Source organism: Neovison vison, chromosome 1 (genome assembly GCF_020171115.1).
Source record: "Neovison vison isolate M4711 chromosome 1, ASM_NN_V1, whole genome shotgun sequence".
Classification (NCBI taxonomy): Eukaryota; Metazoa; Chordata; class Mammalia; order Carnivora; family Mustelidae; genus Neogale; species Neogale vison.
The window spans coordinates 119,684,048-119,706,801 of NC_058091.1; the positions used below are offsets into that span (position 1 = coordinate 119,684,048).

General features: G+C 40.4%; 1 protein-coding gene across 3 annotated transcripts in view; it reads left to right on the forward strand.

Moving 5' to 3' along the window:
• The first annotated feature begins 206 nt into the window (after positions 1-206).
• LOC122911212 (HLA class II histocompatibility antigen, DQ beta 1 chain) overlaps positions 207-22,754 on the forward strand; it is a 122,805-nt gene continuing 100,257 nt past the window's right edge. For 2 of the 3 annotated variants that reach the window (XM_044255689.1, XM_044255708.1), the window contains exons 1-4: positions 207-374; positions 1,896-2,165; positions 5,752-6,033; positions 6,516-6,626. In XM_044255689.1, the coding sequence (XP_044111624.1) occupies positions 266-374; positions 1,896-2,165; positions 5,752-6,033; positions 6,516-6,626 (772 nt within the window). In that variant the 5' untranslated portion in view covers positions 207-265. Of the gene's footprint in view, positions 375-1,895; positions 2,166-5,751; positions 6,034-6,515; positions 6,627-7,116; positions 7,141-7,696; positions 8,064-22,754 lie in introns of those variants that run through there. The other variant, XM_044255717.1, reaches the window with a different exon arrangement.

Sequence of the window (22,754 nt, forward strand, 5' to 3'; positions counted from 1 at the left end):
AGAAAATCTTCACCTCAAATATTTATCCAGTATAATTTGATGAAGACACAGTTCTAGGTATTGGACTGAGAACCTTTATAAAAAATCTCTGCCCAGAGACAGGTGAGGTACTTCAGCAATAGTTCAGATTGGTTCCCTTCCTAGGGACTCTCCAATCCTACTGTGCATGGAAGCTTTCACAGGCTTTCATTCTCTGAAATGAGTACTCAGAGCTCCTAAGTAGGAGATGTGTTGACTACCATTTCTTTTTCCTTTGTTCCCAAAGATGCATGGGAAGATGGCTTTGTGGATCTCCAAAGGCCTCTGGACAGCAGCTGAAATGATGATCCTGGTGGTCCTAAATATCCCAGTGGCTGAGGGCAGAGATTCTCCACGTAAGTGAAGGGCACCTGCTCTGCAGAGCAACTGCCTTAGGCAACAGGTTCTGAAGGAGCTTTGGGCTGGAATGTGGAAGGTTCTATGATCTCAGAATATATAATCTTTCATCACAGGTTTCCGAATATATAGTCTTTCATCACAGGTTTCCTCTCTTTGGGGTAGACAACTCTGTTACATTCTTATTTCTACTCTAATGTTGAGATAAGGACATCCACATCTATGGGCTCAATCCATCCTGGGGATTTTATAATGGGGAGGAGGAAACAAAACATGCATCTTCTACCACTGATGGGACAAACTGACATTGGAGTTATTTTTGAAAATAAGAATTTGTCCAAAGAAGACAGCAGGATTTTTTATTTCAGGTCCTCGCAAGACCTTATCTAGGCTACACACTATGGGGTTCTCTGTTGGAGAAATATAGGGCAGCGATAGTCTCTCCAGTCTTAGTATTTGACAAAAAGGACTTTACATTCCTGATTCTGAGTGGAGTCCAAATGGATACAAACTCTTGGTTTTTGAGTGAAACTGACTGGGTGACCACAGACAGGAAGTCTTTACTTCAAGTTTCACTGGTTTATGGTCAAATAGTAACTTGTGTGGGATTCAGAGACTTGAATTGATGGTGGACTGAATTTAGGAGAAAGGAGACTGTAAAGAAGAGGAAATAGCACGTACTGAGACACCACTTCAGCCACAGAATTAGTATCTTCATATAAATTCTCTCTGGATTTTCCTAACACCCCTATGTGTAGGCATTATGACTTCCGTTTTACAAATTATATATATGATATCAATATTCTGTTTAGTAACCTACTCAAGCTGGTAAATGGAAGGGTTTAATAGAATCTATTTTATCTTATTCAAAGACTATGTTCTTTCTATGAATGTCTCTCTAGGACTTGGAAGATGTGGGTCCCTTCTAGCCCTGCAGGAGTGAGCAGCCTCACAGTGCAGTTGGGTGGGTGTGACAGAAACTTGGGGTAAACTCAGGCATTAGAAGGAAGGCCCTCTGCCTTCTAATGGGGTGGGGACCAAGAGAATATGCTTTTCAGGAGGAGGTCAAGCTTCATTTTCGACTTTTCTCCTCATTCTCTTGAACTCTTGCGCTTAGGTGGACACTTGTTTGTCTCTGAGGTTCCCTGAAGTTGTATGGAAAATGGGATTTCATGTAAGAATGTCCTGATCTGAGCACAGGGATAGATGTAAAATCAGACGGACTGCCCTGTCTTCCTCTGTTCTCAGGCCCAGGCAGAGCTCAGAAATCGCAGGGCTTGTCCCTAGAGAGGGGCTTTCTTTCCTCCCCTCCCCATATGAAGGCGGTTCTGGAAGCCCTCATAGGAGGGCAGGCAGGCCTGGGAAGGAGGATGCTCAGGGCAGGGGTGACACGCATCCAAGGCGGGAGGCCTTCAGGTTTATCAGGCCGCCTGCTAGGGCCCCCACAAGACCCGCTGGGCTGTGGCTGTTGGTTGGGCTGAGTGGTGGAGATCTGACTGACCTGTGGTGATTCCCCGCAGAGGATTTCGTGTTCCAGTTTAAGGGCGAGTGCTACTTCATCAACGGGACGAAGCGGGTGCGGCTCCTGGATAGATTAATCTATAACAGGGAGGAAGTCCTACGCTTTGACAGCAAGGTGGGGGAGTACCAGGCGGTGACAGAGGTGGGGCGGTCTATCGCCCAATCCTGGAACAGACAAAAAGATGTCGTGGAGCGGGCGCGGGCGGAGGTGGACACAGTTTGCAGACACAACTACCAGATGGAGAAGAGTTCTACCTTGCAGAGGCTAGGTAAGCACTGCCTTTGGATCTTAGCTGGGCTTCCCTCTCCGTCTCTCTCGTGGGTACCCGCAAGACCCAGCACAGTGGGTGTGGCCTCTCCTATGGGACCCAGGCTCACAAGGTGGATGGGGAGGCGGGGACAGGGAGTGGGGGTGGGGACAGGAACCACCCCGCCCCCCGGCCCCTCCTCGTAGCCCTTCGCTATTCCCCGCAGAGGTGGGTGGGTCTGCCAGTAGGGCTGTGTTTCCTATGCGGTTTCCACCGCTTCTTTTTTTTTTTTTTTTTAAATAATTTATTTTTTATTTATTTTCAGCCTAACTGCATTCATTATTTTTGCACCACACCCAGTGCTCCATGCAATCCGTGCCCTCTATAATACCCACCACCTGGTACCCTGACCTCTCACCCCCTGCCCCTTCAAAACCCTCAGATTTGCATCTCCCCACCTCCTTACTTAAGAGTGTTTGCTTTCTCCCTCCCCACCTTTCCCTAAGCAGAGCCCAGTGAGCGCCTGTCTCTGCCCTGGTCCTGCAGTGAGCTGTGCCAGCCCCTGCCAAGCTTAGTGGGCTGGGCCTGGTGGGGGGAGGACACCTGGCACACGTGGTAAATATGTTAAGAGTTGTCACCAAGCCAAATTTTGACTTTGGTTTCAAATTATGATTCATCTCAGTGCTGTTTTCTTAAATGGTTGCCACTAGTCCTGGACTTCTCTGAGGGGAGGAACTGCTCATCCTTGTCTGCATAGTATATAACACGATGACTGCCAGCTAGAGTGAGTGCAAACTTTCGTGGAATTCATGAATAAATGCAGGTGGCCACCCATCCACTAGGCTCAAGAGAAAACAGAAGGGTAAATAAGCCTTAAAGACTGACTGCATTAATTAGTCTTTATTATATTGCTTCATGTTTTAAAGTAAACCTTGTAACTTCAATCTTAATAATTTAGGGTTTTTGAATGCAAAGTCTAAGAAAGAAAGTGTTTACTAAAAATATAAACAATATTTGAATGGTGCTGGAAGGCAGAATTTTAATTTCTTAGAAAATCTCAACAAATGTCAGAATAGGAAGAGCTGAACTTTTGGATTCAATAAATTGATTAATAAGTTGATTAATTGATTAATCAATTAATTGATTAATAAGTCAATAAATTACTGAATAAAAAAATTGTTTCAGGTTTCCTTTTGCCTAAACCCTACCCATCCTCCTTCCCCCGAACTCCTTCTCATGTCATCATCATCCACTTAAGGGGTAGATATTCTGCAACTTAATTGTAAATATTTAATAAGTACGTATGTCTAGACAAATACCTTATCACACACCATCTATATAACACAATTTAATTTCACAGCTAACTACCTTGGGAGTTAGAGATTAGCAACCACTTTATATGTCAACAGGTGTGGAGGGAAAGAAGTCCTGCTTTACTATTTCCATTTTTTTTTTTTAAAGTTTTTTTTTTTTTAAGTTATTTTTTTTCTCCCAATTTATTTATTTTCAGAAAAACAGTATTCATTATTTTTTCACCACACCCAGTGCTCCATGCAAGCTGTGCCCTCTATAATACCCACCACCTGGTACCCCAACCTCCCACCCCCCCGCCACTTCAAACCCCTCAGACTGTTTTTCAAAGTCCATAGTCTCTCATGGTTCACCTCCCCTTCCAATTTACCCAAATTCCCTACTACTCTCTAACGCCCCTTGTCCTCCATGCTATTGGTTATGCTCCACAAATGAGTGAAACCATATGATAATTGACTCTCTCTGCTTGACTTATTTCACTCAGCATAATCTCTTCCAGTCCCGACCATGTTGCTACAAAAGTTGGATATTCGTCCTTTCTGATGGAGGCATAATACTCCATAGTGTATATGGACCACATCTTCCTTATCCATTCATCCGTTGAAGGGCATCTTGGTTCTTTCCATAGTTTGGCGACTGTGGCCATTGCTGCTATAAACATTGGGGTACAGATGGCCCTTCTTTTCACGACATCTGTATCTTTGGGGTAAATACCCAGGAGTGCAATTGCAGGGTTGTAGGGAAGCTCTATTTTTAATTTCTTGAGGAATCTCCACACTGTTCTCCAAAGAGGCTGCACCAACTTGCATTCCCACCAACAGTGGAAGAGGGTTCCCCTTTCTCCACATCCTCTCCAACACATGTTGTTTCCTGTTTTGTTAATTTTGGCCATTCTAACTGGTGTAAGGTGATATCTCAATGTGGTTTTAATTTGAATCTCCCTGAGGGCTAATGATGATGAGCATTTTTTCATGTGTCTGATAGCCATTTGTATTTCTTGATTGGAGAAGTGTCTGTTCATATCTTCTGCCCATTTTTTGATGTGTTTGTCTGTTTCGTGTGGGTTGAGTTTGAGGAGTTCATTAGAGATCCTGGATATCAACCTTTTGTCTGTACTGTCATTTGCAAATATCTTCTCCCATTCCGTGGGTTGCCTCTTTGTTTTTTTGACTGTTTCCTTTGCTGTGCAGAAGCTTTTGATTTTGATGAAGTCCCAGAAGTTTATTTTCACTTTTGTTTCCTTTGCCTTTGGAGACGTATCTTGAAAGAAGTTGCTGTGGCTGATATCGAAGAGATTACTGCCTATGTTCTCCTCTAAGATTCTGATAGATTCCTGTCTCACGTTGAGGTCTTTTATCCATTTTGAGTTGATCTTTGTGTACGGTGTAAGAGAATGGTCGAGTTTCATTCTTCTACATATAGCTGTCCAGTTTTCCCAGCACCATTGATTGAAGAGACTCTCTTTTTTCCACCGTATATTTTTTCCTGTTTTGTCGAAGATTAATTGACCATAGAGTTGAGGGTCCATATCAGGGCTCTCTACTCTGTTCCACTGGTCTATGTGTCTGTTTTTATGCCAGTACCATGCTGTCTTGGTGATCACAGCTTTGTAATAAAGCTTGAAATCAGGTAAGGTGATGCCGCCAGCTTTATTTTTGTTTTTCAACATTTCCTTAGAAATCAGTGGCTTTCTTATACACTAACAATGAAAATACAGAAAGGGAAATTAGAGAATCGATTCCATTTACTATAGCACCAAGAACCATAAGATACCTGGGAATAAACCTAACTAAAGAGGTAAAGGATCTATACTTGAGGAACTATAGAACACTCATGAAAGAAATTGAAGAAGACACAAAAAGATGGAAGACCATTCCATGCTCTTGGATCAGAAGAATAAACATTGTTAAAATGTCTATACTGCCTAGAGCAATCTATACTTTTAATGCCATTCCAATCAAAATTCCACCGGCATTCTACTATTTCCATTTTTAAAAAATTTTATGAATAGTGTCATGTGTAATACAGCAATCTAATATTTAAAATTGCTTCATTTTATCAATTAATACCAAAGAATAACTTTCACAGGATGATTACTATTATTTCTTCAGACTTTGAAAAGTAAACTGACTCGTGTTTATTTGAACTAATACAGTGGCCAAGCTCAGATCTTAATCCAAGACTCAGAATCCAGGGATCTTTCCACCCTGGTACCAAGATAGGACTCTTCTCCATGGGGAGACTTGCTGTGCAGTCTCACATCTCACTGTCTTTTCTTGTCTGTTACTCCCCTCAGTGGAACCTACAGTGACCATCTTCCCATCCAGGACGGAGGTTCTGAACCACCACAACATGCTGGTCTGCTCAGCGACAGATTTCTACCCAGGCCAGATCAAAGTTCGGTGGTTTCGGAATGACCAGGAGGAGACAGCTGGTGTGGTGTCCACTCCACTTATTAGGAATGGGGACTGGACCTTCCAGATCCTTGTCATGTTGGAAATGACTCCCCAGCGAAGAGATGTCTACACCTGCCATGTGGAGCACCCGAGCCTCCAGAGCCCCATCACAGTGGAGTGGCGTAAGGGACAATCCATTTCCTTTCATCATGGGCCCCACAAGACAGAGAGCAGAGCTTCCTCCAGCCCGTCCCATTCCATTCCTCATCCTTGATGTCACTACTGATGCCCATGGCAGGAGCATCAGAACAATCTCGATTTCATTGTCTTTCTAGATATTAGAAAGATCATTCTCTACACCCTGATCCTACAGCCCAGCCCTGTAGCTCTGAAGGATTTATACTCTGGCTAGGGACTGGGGTCTTGGAGTCTGAAGTTAGGGTTGTGTCTGGAGGAGCAGTATCCAGCTTTCCCCTACTCTCACATACCCACTGGGTGTGAGGGTCTGTCAGTGGGTCCTTTCCTCCCCTTAAGGGTGGCCAGAAGGGAGCACTGGGCTTGCTGGCACCCCCAGGTCCTGTACTTCAGACTGGACTTCAGGCTTCCCAAAGGGACATTGTGGGGTATGGGGACACTCAGCCTGACACTCAGGCTCTGCTCCCAGGGGCACAGTCGGAATCTGCCCAGAGCAAGATGCTGAGTGGCATCGGAGGCTTTGTGCTGGGGCTGATCTTCCTTGGTTTGGGCCTTATCATCCGTCACAGAAGCCAGAAAGGTAAGGCGCTCTGGGGAAATGGGGGAGAAGGGCTGTGCCTGAGGCCCTCTGCTCAGGGGGTCCTGCGCCTCTGGATGCAGCTCTTTCCTTCTGACCCTGAAAAGGAGGAGGCTGGGCTGGTGGTGGGAGGAGATGGAACAACCTAGGGGGAGGCTTTGGACTCTGACGTTACTGGTTGAAAGGAGTCCCATCGTGGAGGTCCCAGGTGGAGTATATTCTAGGGCTCCCCACAGCTCATCATTGTCTCTGGCTTCTTTCTGAAAGCTTTGTTCTTTATGAGGGTCAGAGCATCTGCTTCCCTTCCTACTGGGGACAGTTTCATTCATTTTGGGGGATTTAACTTAGGGCAGTTAAGGTCAAAGGGACCTTAACTTTGGGTAGGGACAAAGTAAAATTCCACTTAAGTTGCTTATCTTACCTCCCTTTGGGGTCAGTGAGAGACTGGCTGTTTGTGTAACGAGACCTTTTTCTGTATCGTTTCTTTTTGTAGGACCTTGTGGGTCTCCGCCAACAGGTACAAGTTCTGCTCTGATTCGGTGGGGGTGTGGGCACCGGTGAAAGAGGGCAGATAATGAGGTCAGGCGCTCAGTTCATGGCCTCGTCCCTGCTACAGAGGTCAAGAGTTAGGGAGAAGTTTGCCTAGTTTCTGTAGGCAGACCCAGAGTTGTTCCAGAACCAGGCCACATCTTTCTGTGAAACGTGGAACCAGAGCCACGTCTTGGGTGTTAGATACCAGGATGATGCCCTTGTTGTGTTTCATGTTGGCAGCTACTGCCTGTGAGGGTTTATAAATGAAAGGTCACTAGTGGTGGAACGAAGGTGAGTTATCATACATTTAGTAAAACTTAATATCCTCTGAAAGGCTAACAGCTGCTCCACTGCCTCCCACATATCTGTGTGCAGCTGGAGTGCCCTGTTCTCGTGAGTTAATAATACCTTTCCAGAGATGTTGGGGGAGGTGATGACAGTATGCCCTGGACCCCAACTCTCTCTGATGCTGCAGTGACCCTGAGAGGAGGGGAGAGGGCACATTCCTCAGCGTCCCCTGTTTGATACCCTCTTTTCTACAGGGCTTCTGCACTGATGCCGGAGGATACCTGGGATTCTGCCTTCTGTGTTGTCCGCCTGTCCTTGCCCAGAATTCCCAGCTGCCTGACACCCTGTCCCCCATGTGGATCAGAGTCCTACAGTGCCTCTGACAGAGTCACCAGGTCACCTCCTGTGACCCCTGCCCCGAGGATCTGACTGTGGTGCTGCTTCCTGCACTGGCCTCGGAGCCTCTGCCTGTGAGCTCCCTGCCAGCAGCATCTACTCCCACCCCAAGGGCTTTTCTGTTTCCATTCTTCCTTCTCAGATGGTGCAAGAGGAGCACATTGAAGCCATTTACCTGAATGTAGAGATTTTACAGTGATTAAACATGATTATGAGTTCTCTGTACCCCCGAGTCTTCTTAACTGGGTGGAGGCAGGAAACCAGTGCAGAAGGAAAGGATCATAACTGCTCCTTGAAGGAGACTAGGGGCACCTGTGGGTGCCAAGTGAAGAGCAGGCAGAGGAGATAGAAGATCAGTTCGATTGTCACATCCTTCATGGGTATTTGATATTGTTCCATGCAATGGCCTAAGGATGTGCCAGCCTCTTTTCAGGTGCGGTGAGCGTCGTGTATGTAAGCTGACAGTGGGATTATGTGGGGCAGATATAGTGACCCCTGGTGTCTCAGAGAACCACAGGGGTGTTTCCAGTATATCTTGGCAAGTCACACTGATCAAGGTCCATTTTTATTTTGAGGAAATATAACTAACAATAAAAGTACTATTTCTGTTTCAGGTGATAGAAACTCAACTCAAGTTTAGTTTGTTCACGTTACGAGGAAGTCTGGGGTCAAGCTGATTTCAGAAGTTACTGGATCCTGACATTCAATGAGATCTTCATTTCCCTCTTATCTTTCTGTTATATCTGTATTTATGCACCTTTCTTTCTATGTGTCTTTCTTTGTTCTTCATATTTCTTTCCGTGTGTCTCTCTGCATCTTTTTATTCTATTTCTTTACTGTTATAGTACTGTTAACATATAATATTATGTTAGTATCTGGTGTGCAATACAGTGATTTGACAGTTCTGTACATTATTCTATGCTTACCACAATACATATAGTCACCATCTGTCACCTTATTACAATATTATTGACTATGTTGACTTTGTCTTTCCATGGCTTATTTCTTTTATAACTCTAAGTTTGTACCTCTTAATCCTCTTCAGCTATCTTGCCTATCTTCCTATCCATCTCTCCTGTGGCAACCTCTAGTTTGTTCTCTGTTTTCAAAAGTCTGTTTTTGTTTTTTTTTTGTTGTTGTTATTCCTTTGTTCATTTGTTCTGTTTTCTAGATTCCACATATAAGTGAAATCATATGGTATTTGTCTTTCTTTGATTTACTTCATCTAATATAGTACTCAGTAGCTCCATCCATGTTGTTGTAGATGGTAAGATATAATACTCTATGGTAGAGTAATATTGCATTGTATATTTATGTCACATCTTGATCCATTCATCTATTAATGGACTTGGGCTGTTTCCTTATCTTGACTATTGTGAACAACGCTACAATCAACATAGGGATGTCCCTGCATCTTTTTATGTCTGTCTCTGCCTCTCTGTCTCTGTTTTGTCTCTCACTCTTTCATTGCATTTCTGCCTCTGTCTATTTCTATCTGCACCTTTGGCATTATTTATCTGGATCCTTTTGTTTCTGTCTGCATCTCTCTCTTTCTCATTACCTCACATCTTATCTCATCTTTATTTCTGTGTGTGCATCTATCTGTCTGGTTCCCTTGTGTGTTTTTATAGTATCTACCAACATTTGAACAATTTTAGAAGATTCCGATTGGCCAAGCTTGAGTAACGTGCACATCTCTTAAAAACACCCTCACTTGCATTGGGTGCAGATAACTAGCCTTGTATCCACCCCTTTTTCTGGGGACAGGTATTGGATCTTCCAGGTCTTGGTGAAGCTGCAGATGATTCCCCAGTGGAAATATGTCCACACCTGCCATGTGGAGCACCCTCCAGAGCCCACCATAGTGGAGTGGTGCAAGGGGCAGTTTGTTCTTATATCATGGACCCCAGGGGATAAGTGGCTGAGATCCCCTCTGCTTCTAGAGTCCCTTTTTGGGGCACCAACTCACAACCATTCCACCCCTTATCTCCTGGACAGTCTTCTAATGGCCTTAATGAGCTAGGATTCTCAGAGGATAGGGTTCCTCTTGTCTGTGAACATAGTGACTTATTGATTGCTGACAGGTGGTAAGAAAGTCACTGTACAGAGTGGCTCCTTTGATGTGGGCCCAGCAATAAATGGTAGTCTCAATCTCAGTCTCCAGGTTTTGTTATTAAGACATGTGGCTGGGAACTTTACTCGGAGGTTATGAAGGGTGATGCCAATGAGTAACAGGCTTCTTACCTCCCTGCTCTCCCACTCACTCAGTGGGCCTCAGTAGCCAATGGCAGGTCCTTTAGTCTCCTGTACAAGGTCAGAATGGAGAATGAGGCTTCCTTGGTGCCTTTGTCTTTCTTATTCATGCAATCATCATTCAGTCATTCATGGGCACTATGAAGGTGGACAAATACTGACATTCAGGATTTTGCTCTCCAAGGTCATGGTCTGAATCTGCCCTAACAAGATGCTGAGTGGTCAGAGTTTTGTACTGGTTTTGTTGTCTTCCTCAAGGTAGGCATTGTCATTCCCTGTGGGAGTCAAGAGGGAGTGACACTCTTGGGAAAATGGGAAGGGATTGTGCTAGATGTCCAGGGAGCCCTTGGTCTCTGTATGTAGCTCTTTGATTTTGACCCTGCAAAGTGAAGAGGTAGGGCTAGAGATTAAACCAGATTCAGAGTTTAGGGAAAGAATGATATCTGATTTTTCTAGCTGAAACCTAAGCTCTGTTGTGGTGGTAAGTGGTACAGTGTATTCTAGGATTTTCTTACAGGTCAGCATTGTCATCTTGGTCCTATGCAAGAAGGGTTCTTCTTCTTGGTGTGTGTGTGTGTTTTTTTTAAGGTTTTATTTTTAAGTAATCTCTACACACAAGGTGGGGCTCAAACTCAAAGCCCAGAGATCATATGCTCCACCAAGGAAGCCAACCAGGTATCCTTTTAATAGTAAGATCAGAGTCTTCTTCCTTCTGTCCAGTGACAGTTTCATATAAACAACTATTCCTTGCTGCCACATTTCATTGGGAAACATAGTCTTTAACTGATTATTTAGTCAAAATAAGAACAGCCTGTATAAAGAAGTTTGCTAACAAAAAGAGCTGAGTCTTTTATTTATTTTTTAAAAGATTTTATTTATTTATTTGACAGAGAGAGGTCACAAGTAGGCAGAGAGGCAGAGAGAGAGAGGGAAGCAGGTTCCCTGCTGAGCAGAGAGCCCGATGCAGGGCTCGATCCCAGGATCCCAAGATCATGACCTGAGCTGAAGGCAGAGGCTTAACCCACTGAGCCACTCAGGCATCGCAAAAAGAGCTGAGTCTTTTAAGGCTTATTCCTTGGAGAAAAATGTATGGGTGTCCTAGAATAATCTACTGGTTGTAAGTATTTGGTCTTACTTTCAATCAAATGGCGGTATTCCTTCTTATTCATGGCCAAATGCCATTGTAAATAAATATCACATCTTCTTTATCCATTTATCTGTGGATATACTTAGGATATTATCATATCTTAGCTATTGTGCTAAGATGTGAATAATGCTGCAAAAGACATGGTAGTATAGATATTACTTTGATACCTAGTTTTCATCTTCTTTGAATGTATATCCAGAAGTGATAATGTTGGATCATACAGTAGTTCTATTTTTAATTTTTCAAGGAACATCCTTACTGCCTTCTATAGTGGCTATCTACCATACCAATACACACATTCCTTCTGAGAGTGCATAAAGTTCCCTTTTCTCCACATCCTCACCAGAACTTATCTCTTGTCTTTCTGATAACTCAAATAGATGAGAGTTGCTATTTAATTGTACTTTTGATTTGCATTTTCCTGATGATTGCCCAAGTTGAATATTTTATATATAGGTACTGCTGGCAAGTTGTCTGTCTTCTTTGGAAAAATGTCTACTCAGTTCCTCTCCCCATTTTTAAAATTGTGGTCTTCAAAGCTACATTTTTTTTTCCAATTTATTTATTTTCAGAAAAACAGTATTCATTATTTTTTCACCACACCCAGTGCTCCATGCAAGCTGTGCCCTCTATAATACCCACCACCTGGTACCCCAACCTCCCACCCCCCCGCCACTTCAAACCCCTCAGATTGTTTTTCAGAGTCCATAGTCTCTAAATTTTAAATTTTACCTCAAGTATATTTAACATACAGTACTATATAGTTTCACGTGTGTAGTAGAGTTATTCAACGATTCTATATGTTACTCAGGGTTCATCATAATAAATGTAGTCTTAACTCCCAATGCTGATTTCCCCCATCTGCCCATCCACCTCCCCTCTGGTAGCCCTCTGTTCTCTACAGTTAATAGTCCATTTTTGATTTTCTTTTTTCTCCTTTGTTCATTTTGTTTCTTAAATTCCACACATGAATGGAATCATATGGTATTTGTCTTTCTCTGACCAACTTGTTTTGCTTAGCATAATACTCTCTAGCTCCATCTACATCATTGTAAATGGCAAGATTTCTTTTTTTTTTTATTGCTGAGTGATAGTCCATTGTGTATATATACCACATTTTCTTTATCCATTCATCAGTCAATGGACATTTGGGCTCTTTCTATAATTTGGCTATTGTTGATAATGTTGCTATGAACATTGGGGTGCACGTATCCCTTTGAATTAGTATTTTTGTATTCTTTGGGTAAATACTTAGTAGTGCAATTGCTGGATTGTAGGATAATTCTACTTTTAACTTTCTGAGGAATCTTCATACTGTTTTCTAAGAGTGGCTGTACCACTTTGCAGTCCCAGCAACAATATAAGGAGGTTCCCCTTTCTCTGAATCCTGAATACCTGTTGTTTCTTGTGTTGTTAATTTTACTATTCTGACTGGTGTGAGGTGATATCTCATTATAGTTTTCATTTGTATTTCCTTGATGTTGAAGGATGTTGAACACCTTTTTATGTGTCTGTTGGCTATCTGTATGTATTCTTTGGAAAAATGTCTTTTCATGTCTTCTGCCCTTTTAAAAATTGGATTATTTGTTTTTTAGAAGTTGAGTTTATAAGTTCTTTATACATTTTGGATATTAGCCATATATCAGATATGTCATTTACAACTATCTTCTCCCATTCCATAGGTTGCCTTTTATTTTGTGGACTGTTGCCTTCACTCTGCAGAAGCTTTTTATTTTGATGAAGTCCTCATAGTTTATTTTTACTTTTGTTTCTATTGCTTCAGGAGATATACCTAGTAAGGAAATGCTGTGACCAGTATCAAAGAGGTTGCTTTCTATGTTTTCTCTAGGATTTTAATGGTTTATTTTCTCATATTTAGGTCTTTAATCCATTCTGAATTTACATTTATGTAAGGTATAAGAAAATGGTCCAATTTCATTTTTTTGCATGTTGCTGTCCAGTTTTCTTAACATCATTTGTTGAAGAGACTGTCTTTTTCCCACTGGATATTCTTTCCTGATTTTGTCACAGATTAATTTACCATATGGTTGTGGGTTCATTTCCAAGTTTTCTATTTTGTTCCATTGATCTTTGTGTCTGTTTTTGTGCCAGTACCATGCTGTTTTTATCATTACAGTTTTATAATATACCTTGAAATCCAGAACTGCGGTGCCACCTGCTTTGCTTTTGTTTTTCAAAGTTGTTTTGGCCATTCAGGGCCTTTTGTGGTTCCACAAAAATTATAGGATTTTTTTGTTTTAGCTTTGTGTAGAAATGCATTTGGCATTTTGATAGGGACTGCAATGATTGTGTAGATTGCTTTGGGAAGTATGGACATTTTGACAATATTTGTCTTTCCAGCCCATGAGCATGGAATATTTTTCCACTTGCTTGTGTCATCTTTAATTTCTTTCACCAACGTTTTATAACTTTTAGCGTAAAGATCTTTCAGCTCTTCAGTTAGGTTTATTCCTAGTCTTTTGTGTTTTCTATATAGGGTATCATATCATCTGCAAATAGTGAAGGTTTGACTTCTTCCTAGCCAATTTGGATGCCTTTCTATGTCTGATTGCCATAGCTAAGACTCCCAATACTATGTTAAATAACAGTTCTGAGGGTAGACATTCCTGTCTTCTTCCTGACCATAGAGGAAAAGCTTTTAATTTTTCCCCATTTAGGATGATATTAAGAGTGCTTTTTTTTCCCCATACATGGCCTTTATGATGCTGAGGTTTATTCCTTCTAATCTTACTTTGTTGAGTATTTTTTTTTTCTTATCAAGAATAGATGTACTTTGTTAAATGTTTTTTCAACATCAATTGGGAGGACCATATGGTTCTTTTTTTTAATTCTTTTTTTTAAAATTTATTTGTTATTTATTTTCAGCATAATAGTATTCATTATTTTTTATGTGATTATATAGATTTTTTCCCCCAATTTATTTATTTTCAGAAAAACAGTATTCATTATTTTTTCACCACACCCAGTGCTCCATGCAAGCCGTGCCCTCTATAATACCCACCACCTGGTACCCCAACCTCCCACCCCCCCGCCACTTCAAACCCCTCAGACTGTTTTTCAGAGTCCATAGTCTCTCATGGTTCACCTCCCCTTCCAATTTACCCAAATTCCCTACTACTCTCTAACACCCCTTGTCCTCCATGCTATTGGTTATGCTCCACAAATGAGTGAAACCATATGATAATTGACTCTCTCTGCTTGACTTATTTCACTCAGCATAATCTCTTCCAATCCCGTCCATGTTGCTACAAAAGTTGGATATTCGTCCTTTCTGATGGAGGCATAATACTCCATAGTGTATATGGACCACATCTTCCTTATCCATTCATCCGTTGAAGGGCATCTTGGTTCTTTCCATAGTTTGGCGACTGTGGCCATTGCTGCTATAAACATTGGGGTACAGATGGCCCTTCTTTTCACGACATCTGTATCTTTGGGGTAAATACCCAGGAGTGCAATTGCAGGGTTGTAGGGAAGCTCTATTTTTAATTTCTTGAGGAATCTCCACACTGTTCTCCAAAGAGGCTGCACCAACTTGCATTCCCACCAACAGTGGAAGAGGGTTCCCCTTTCTCCACATCCCCTCCAACACATGTTGTTTCCTGTTTTGTTAATTTTGGCCATTCTAACTGGTGTAAGGTGATATCTCAATGTGGTTTTAATTTGAATTTGAATCTCCCTGAGGGCTAATGATGATGAGCATTTTTTCATGTGTCTGATAGCCATTTGTATTTCTTGATTGGAGAAGTGTCTGTTCATATCTTCTGCCCATTTTTTGATGTGTTTGTCTGTTTCGTGTGGGTTGAGTTTGAGGAGTTCATTATAGATCCTGGATATCAACCTTTTGTCTGTACTGTCATTTGCAAATATCTTCTCCCATACCATCGGTTGCCTCTTTGTTTTTTTGACTGTTTCCTTTACTGTGCAGAAGCTTTTGATTTTGATGAAGCTTCGACAAAAGCAGGAAAAAATATACAGTGGAAAAAAGACAGTCTCTTCAATAAATGGTGTTGGGAAAACTGGACAGCTATATGTAGAAGAATGAAACTCGACCATTCTCTTACACCGTACACAAAGATCAACTCAAAATGGATAAAAGACCTCAACGTGAGACAGGAATCTATCAGAATCTTAGAGGAGAACATAGGCAGTAATCTCTTTGATATCAGCCACAGGAACTTCTTTCAAGATACGTCTCCAAAGGCAAAGGAAACAAAAGCGAAAATAAACTTCTGGGACTTCATTTGGACCATATGGTTCTTATCCTTTCTTTTATTAATGTGGTGTATCACATTGTTTGGCTTGTGAATAGTGAACCACTCTTGCAGCCCAGGAACAAATCTCACTTGATCATGGTGACATGATTCTTTTAATGTACTGTTGGATTTGGTGTGCTAGTATTTTATGGGGGAATTTTTGCATCCATGTTCTTCAGGTATTTTAGCCCATACTCCTCTTTTTTAGTGTGCTTTTTCCTTGGTTTTGGTACCGGGGTTATGCTTGCTTCATAGAATGAATTTGAAAGTGTTCCTTCCATTTGTATTTTTTGGAATAGTTTGAGAATAGGTATTAATTCTTCTTTAAATGTCTAGTAGAATTTTCCTGGGAAGCCATCTGGATTTGGACTTCTGGGGTTTCTTTTTTGGAGATTTTTTGATTACTGATTAAATTCTTTGGTGGCTTTGGGAATGTTTAAGCTTTCTGTTTCTTCCTGTTTCAGTTTTGGTAGTTTATATGTTTCTAGGAATTTATCCATTTCTTCCAGGTTGTTAATTTTTTGACATATAGTTTTTCATAATATTCACCTATAATTACTTGTATTTCTGTGGTTTTGGTTATTTCTCATCTCTCATTTGTGATTTTTTTTTTATTCGGGTCCCTTCTGTTTTCTTTTTTGATGAATCTGGCTAAGGGTTTATCAATTTTACAAATTTTTCCAAAGAAGTAGCTCCTGGTTTCATTGATCTGTTCTTTTTAAAATTTTTTCCAGTTTCTATGTAACTTATTTCTGCTTTAATCTTTATTATTTCCTTTCTTCTGCTTTAGACTTCAGGCATTGTGTGTTGGTCTTTTTCCTTTAGGTGTAAGCTCCTATAGGTATAAGGTTAGGTTATTTATTTGACATTTTTCTTGCTTCTTAAGGTAGGCCTGTACTGTTATATACTTCCCTCTTAGGTCTACTTTTGCTACATCTGAAAAGTTTTGGATAATTGAATTTTCATTTTCATCTGTTTCCATATATATTTTATTTTTTCTTTGATTTCCTGCTTGAGCCATTCATTGTTTAGTAGCATGGTTTTTAATCTCCATGAATTTTTGGTCTTTTCAAATTTTTTCTTATGGTTGACTTCAAGTTTCATAGCATTCTGGCCAGAAAATATGATGATATGATCTGTTTTTTTTTTTTTTTTTTTTTGGTACTTGTTGAGGCCTGAATTGTGACCTCATATATGATCTGTTCTGGAGAATGTCTCATGTGCCCTTGGTGAGAATGTGTATCCTGCTGTTTTAGGATAGAGTGTTCTGAATCTCTCTCTCTCTCTTTTTGTTTTTAAAGATTTTATTTATTTATTTGACAGAGAGCACAAGTAGGCAGAGAGAGAGGAAGGGAAGCAGGCTCCCTGCTGAGCAGACAGCCCGATGTGGGACTCGATCCCAGGACCCTGAGATCATGACCTGAGCTGAAGGCAGCGGCTTAACCCACTGAGCCACCCAGGCGCTCCCTGAATATATCTCTTAAGTCCATCTGGTCCAGTGTGTCACTCAAAGCTATTGTTTCTTGGGGCGCCTGAGTGGTTCAGTGGGTTAAGCCAATGCCTTTAGCTCAGGTCATGATCTTAGGGCCCTGGGATTGAGGACTGCATGGGACTCTCTGCTCAGCAGGGAACCTGCTTCTCCATCTTTCTCTGCCTGCTGCTCTGTCTACTTGTGATCTCTCTTTTTTCTGTCAAATAAAAAAATAAAATCTTAAAAAAAGCTATTGTTTCTTCTTCATTTTCCACTTAGATGATCTGTCCATTGATGAAAGATCCTTACAATTATTGTATTATTATCAGTTAGTTCCTTTATGTTTGCTATTGATTTGTATATTTGGCCACTCCTGTTGGGGGCATAAATATTTACAATTGTTAGATCTTCTTAATGGATTGTCTCCTTTATTATGATATAGTGTCCTTCTTCATCTTGTTACAGTCTTTGGATTAAAGTCTACTTTGTTGAATGTAAACATTGCTACTCTAGGTTTCTTTTGACATTCACTTGCATGACAAATATTTCTCCATCCCTTCATTTTCAATCTGCAGTTGTGGTTAGGTCTAAAATGAGTCTCATGTAGGCAACATATAGATAGGTCTTGTTTTTTTTTAATCCATTATGACACCTTATGTCTTTTGATTGGAGCGTTTATTCCATTTATATTCCAAGTAACTATTGATAGATATGTATTTATTGTCACTTTATTATTTGTTTTTTCTTTGTTTCTGCAGATTTTGTCTGTTCCTTTCTTGTCTTTATCGGTTTTAGTCTTTCCACTCAAAAGTCCCCTTTCATATTTCTTTCAGGGCTGATTTAGTGGTCATAAACTCCTGTAGTAGTTGTTTGTCTGGGGAACTCTTTATCTCTTATCTCTTCTCTGTTCTGAATGATAGTTTTGCTGAATAGAATATTCTTGGCCATATATTTTCCCCATTCAGATGAGCATATCATGCCACTCTTTTGTGGGTGGCTGAATTTCTGTTGCGATATCTGTAACTACCCTTATACTAAGTTAAGAACTACTATTGTCTTGCTAGTTTTAAGATTCTTTTATTGCTATATTTTGCAAATTTAATTACAATATGTCTTGGTGTTGACATGCTTTTGTTTATTTTTTTCCAATTTATTTAGTTTTAGAAAAACAGTATTCATTATCTTTCACCACACCCAGTGCTCCATGCAATCCATGCCCTCTATAATACCCACCACCTGGTACCCCAACCTCCCACCCCCCGGCCACTTCAGACCCCTCAGATTGTTTTTCAGAGTCCATAGTCTCTCGTGGTTCACCTCCCTATCCAATTTACCCCAACTCCCTTCTCCTCTCTAACACCCCTTGTCCTCCATGCTATTTGTTATGCTCCACAAATAAGTGAAACCATATGATAATTGACTCTCTCTGCTTGACTTATTTCACTCAGCATAATCTCTTCCAGTCCCGTCCATGTTGCTACAAAAGTTGGGTATTCATCCTTTCTGATGGAGGCATAATACTCCATAGTGTATATGGACCACATCTTCCTTATCCATTCGTCCGTTGAAGGGCATCTTGGTTCTTTCCATAGTTTGGCGACTGTGGCCATTGCTGCTATAAACATTGGGGTACAGATGGCCCTTCTTTTCACGACATCTGTGTCTTTGGGGTAAATACCCAGGAGTGCAATTGCAGGGTCATAGGGAAGCTCTATTTTTAATTTCTTGAGGAATCTCCACACTGTTCTCCAAAGAGGCTGCACCAACTTGCATTCCCACCAACTCCACCGGCATTCTTCAAAGAGCTGGAGCAAATAATCCTAAAATTTGTATGGAATCAGAAGAGACCCCGAATCGCTAAGGATATGTTGAAAAACAAAAATAAAGCTGGCGGCATCACCTTACCTGATTTCAAGCTTTATTACAAAGCTGTGATCACCAAGACAGCATGGTACTGGCATAAAAACAGACACATAGACCAGTGGAACAGAGTAGAGAGCCCAGATATGGACCCTCTACTCTATGGTCAATTAATCGTTGACAAAACAGGAAAAAATATACAGTGGAAAAAAGTCAGTCTCTTCAATAAATGGTGCTGGGAAAACTGGACAGCTATATGTAGAAGAATGAAACTCGACCATTCTCTTACACCGTACACAAAGATAAACTCAAAATGGATAAAAGACCTCAACGTGAGACAGGAATCCATCAGAATCCTAGAGGGGAGCATAGGCAGTAATCTCTTCGATATCAGCCACAGCAACTTCTTTCAAGATACATCTCCAAAGGCAAAGGAAACAAAAGCGAAAATAAACTTTTGGGACTTCATCAAAATCAAAAGCTTTTGTTGATTTTGATGGGAGTTCTCTGTGCTTCCTGGATGTAGATGTCTGTTTCCTTACCCAGATTATTTATTCCCCAGATTATAGGGAAGTTTTTAGCTAATATGTCCTCGAAAAATTTTTCTCCCCCCTCTTCTCTCTTCTTTTGGGACTTCTGTAATCTTAGTGTTATTGCATTTTATAGAGTCATGAAGTTCCTTAAGTTCCCTAAGTCTGTTCTTGTGTTCCATAATATTTTTTTTCTCTCTTTTGTTCAGCTTCATTATATTCCATTTATTTGTGTTCTATATCTTGTATTTGTTCCTCTACTTCTTTCAGCCTTGTGTTTACTGCATTCATCCTGTTCCCAATTTCAGTTACTGCATTTTTCATTCCTGACTGATTCCTTTTTAACTCTTTTATCTCTGTGGTAAGGGCCTCCCTGAAGTCTTCCATTCTTTTCTCAAGTCCAGCAAGTATCCTTAGGATTGTTGCCTTAAATTCTCCACAAGACATATTAATTATACCTGTTTCACTTAGATCTCTGATCATGACTTTATCTTGGTATTTCATTTGGGATGATTTCCTCTGTCTTGGCACTTTGTCTAGGCCTCTTCCTTCTTCTTCTTCTTCTCTGTGTTAGAATAGTCTAATGTATTTCCTGCTTCTGAGAATAATGGCTTCATGAAGAGGTCATATTGTGTTCAGGGCCTGCCAATTCAGGGAGTGTTTCTGGTGTGTGCTGTCTGTTTTCTGTTGTGTTTTGTCTGCTCTGTCTTTCAGGTCAGTCATCTATGAAGGTTCTCCTTACCTGCAAGGGGTAGGTCCACAGGAGAAGGTGGGACAGGGTATGAGGTGTTATCAAAGTTTGTATGTGTCTGATGTGGAGGGATCCTGATGATGAGGTCTGGTTGAAGGGTTGCATCCATAAGAGAATGTGGAGGTGGGGCACATGGTTAGCAAGTTAGGTAGCAAGTTTGTTGTTACTCTGGTTCTAACGGGTGTCTGTGTGTCTAGTATGAAGGATAAGAGATGGAAATGGGAACCATTAGCTCTTTTGTTCTTGAAGAAGTCTCCCCAACATCCCTGCCACTCCAGCACCTGGTCTGTGATTAGTAAAGAAAAATCCCTCCGTATACCCCAGGCTGTTTTCAAACTGCTGCTTGCATGCTGTATCTTCACAGGGTTGTGTGCTGTATTGTCTCTTTAAGGACAAGGACCCAGTTTCCTATTGCCCTCTGGCTCCCCAGGAGCCATGCCTGCTGATTTTTAAAGTTCTAGGTGTTAAGCTTTACTGATTATAAGAACTTGCAAAATTGTGTCATTTTGGTTTTTAAAGTCAAATGTTATGGGGATTTGTCTTCCCTGTGTGGGTTCCATGTGCCTAGAGTGCCGGGTATGAAGGGTCTGCTTATCTCCCCTCTTGGGGCCCACAGCATCCCTCCTCCTGTGGATAGTCCTGTGTTTCCATTTAGTTCCCAACAGCATCTTTGCACTTCTTTGTTTCTTGGATGTGGTATCTTTCATTTTTCTGTGGAGAGTCTTTTCTGCCAGGCTCCACGTGATTTTCTGGGTTATTTACAATGATGTGGATGTAATTTAGTTGTATCCATGGGATGAGGTGAGCCTAAGATTCTCCTACTCTGCCCTCTTCCCTGGAAGTTCTCCTCTGCCCACTTTTAAATCAGTTTGTTTTCCTTGTTCTTGATTTGTATGGGTAACCTTACATCAACCTCTTGTCAGATAGATGGTTTACAAATGTTTTTTTCACATTCCATAGGTTGCCTTTGCATTTGGCTGATTGGCTGTGCAGAAGTTTTAAAATTTTATGTAGTCCCACTTGTTTATTTTTGCTTTTGCTACTAGTGCATTTGGTTTTATATCCAAAAAATTGTTGCCAAGACATTTTCTTCAAAGTTAAAACAGTCATTCTTTTTTCTTGAGATATAATTGATATAGCATTATATTATTTTCAGGAGTACAACATGATGTAATATTTGTATATTTTGTGAAATGATCACTACAATGAGACTAGTTAACATCTGTCACCATAAAAAATTAATTCAGATATAACTGACTTATGATACTATATGTGTTTCAGGTGTACAATATAGTAATTCAACATTTACATACATTATGAAATGATCAGTGTAATAAGTCTAGTTACCACATGTCACCATACAAAGAATACAGTATTACTGTCTATAGTCCCTGTGCTGGACACTATATCCTCATAATTTATTTATTTTATAACTGGAAATTTATTCCTCTTGACAATTTCACCCATTTTGCTCACCAACCAACCCCCTTCTCCTCTGGCAACCATCAGTCTTTTCTCTGTATCTAGGAGTCTGGTTTTGTTTTTTCATTTGTTTTATTTTTTAGATTTCATATATAAGTGAAAATATACAGTATTTGTCTTTCTTTCTATGTATTATTTCATTTAGCATAATACATTTAAGGTCTATCCATGTTGTCACAAATGGCAAGATTTCATTCTTTCTTATGGCTGAGAGGTATTCAGTTGTGTGGTGTGTATATGTGTGTATGTGTGTGTGTGTAACATTTGCTTTAGCCCTTCATCACTGGTGGACATTTAAATTGTTTCCATGTCTTGGTTATTATAAATGAAGTTGCAATGGATATGAAGCTGCAGATATCTCAATTTTTTGAGGAACCTCCATATTATAGGGTTGAGCCAATTTACATTTCCACCAACAGTACATAATGGTTCCTTTATCTCCATATCCCTGTCAACACTTGTTATTTCTTACTTTCTTGATGATAGCCATTCTGACGAGTGTGAGGTGATATCTCATTGTGGGTTTGATTTGCATTTCTCTAATTATTAATTATGTTGAACTCTTTTTCATGTACCAGTTGGACATTTGAATGCCTTTCTTGGAAAAATGTTATTTAGATCACTAACATGTTTATTGGTTCTATTTGGTCCAAAGTATAGTTCAAGTCCATTATTTTTATTTAATTGGATTATTATTAGTTTTTTGCTTTACATACTATACAATATCTATTTCATCCCAGGTATTTATTCAAACCTTCTCTAACCTCCACCAAATTATGCTTGTCTTTTGTCCATTAGTCTCATGTTACCTTGTTCTTTTCCTTTATGAATTCTTACAGTTTATAATTATACACTAGTGGGATTTTATATATGCATATTTCTTCCCACTGAAATGTAAATTCTGTGAAAACAATGAATATATCTACTTTTACATTATTTTAATACACACAGAACATAGCATGGTACGTATCACAACACTGGTATTCAATGACCATTTTTATTTTTGCATTATTAATTAAATTAGTGTATATATTAACAAATTTGGGGCTTAGGTCAGCCAATAATATAGTGAACATTACTTTGGTTTCCTTTACTCTTATTTCTTGTGACATACATATTCTTTTGTGTTACATTTCTGGGAGGTC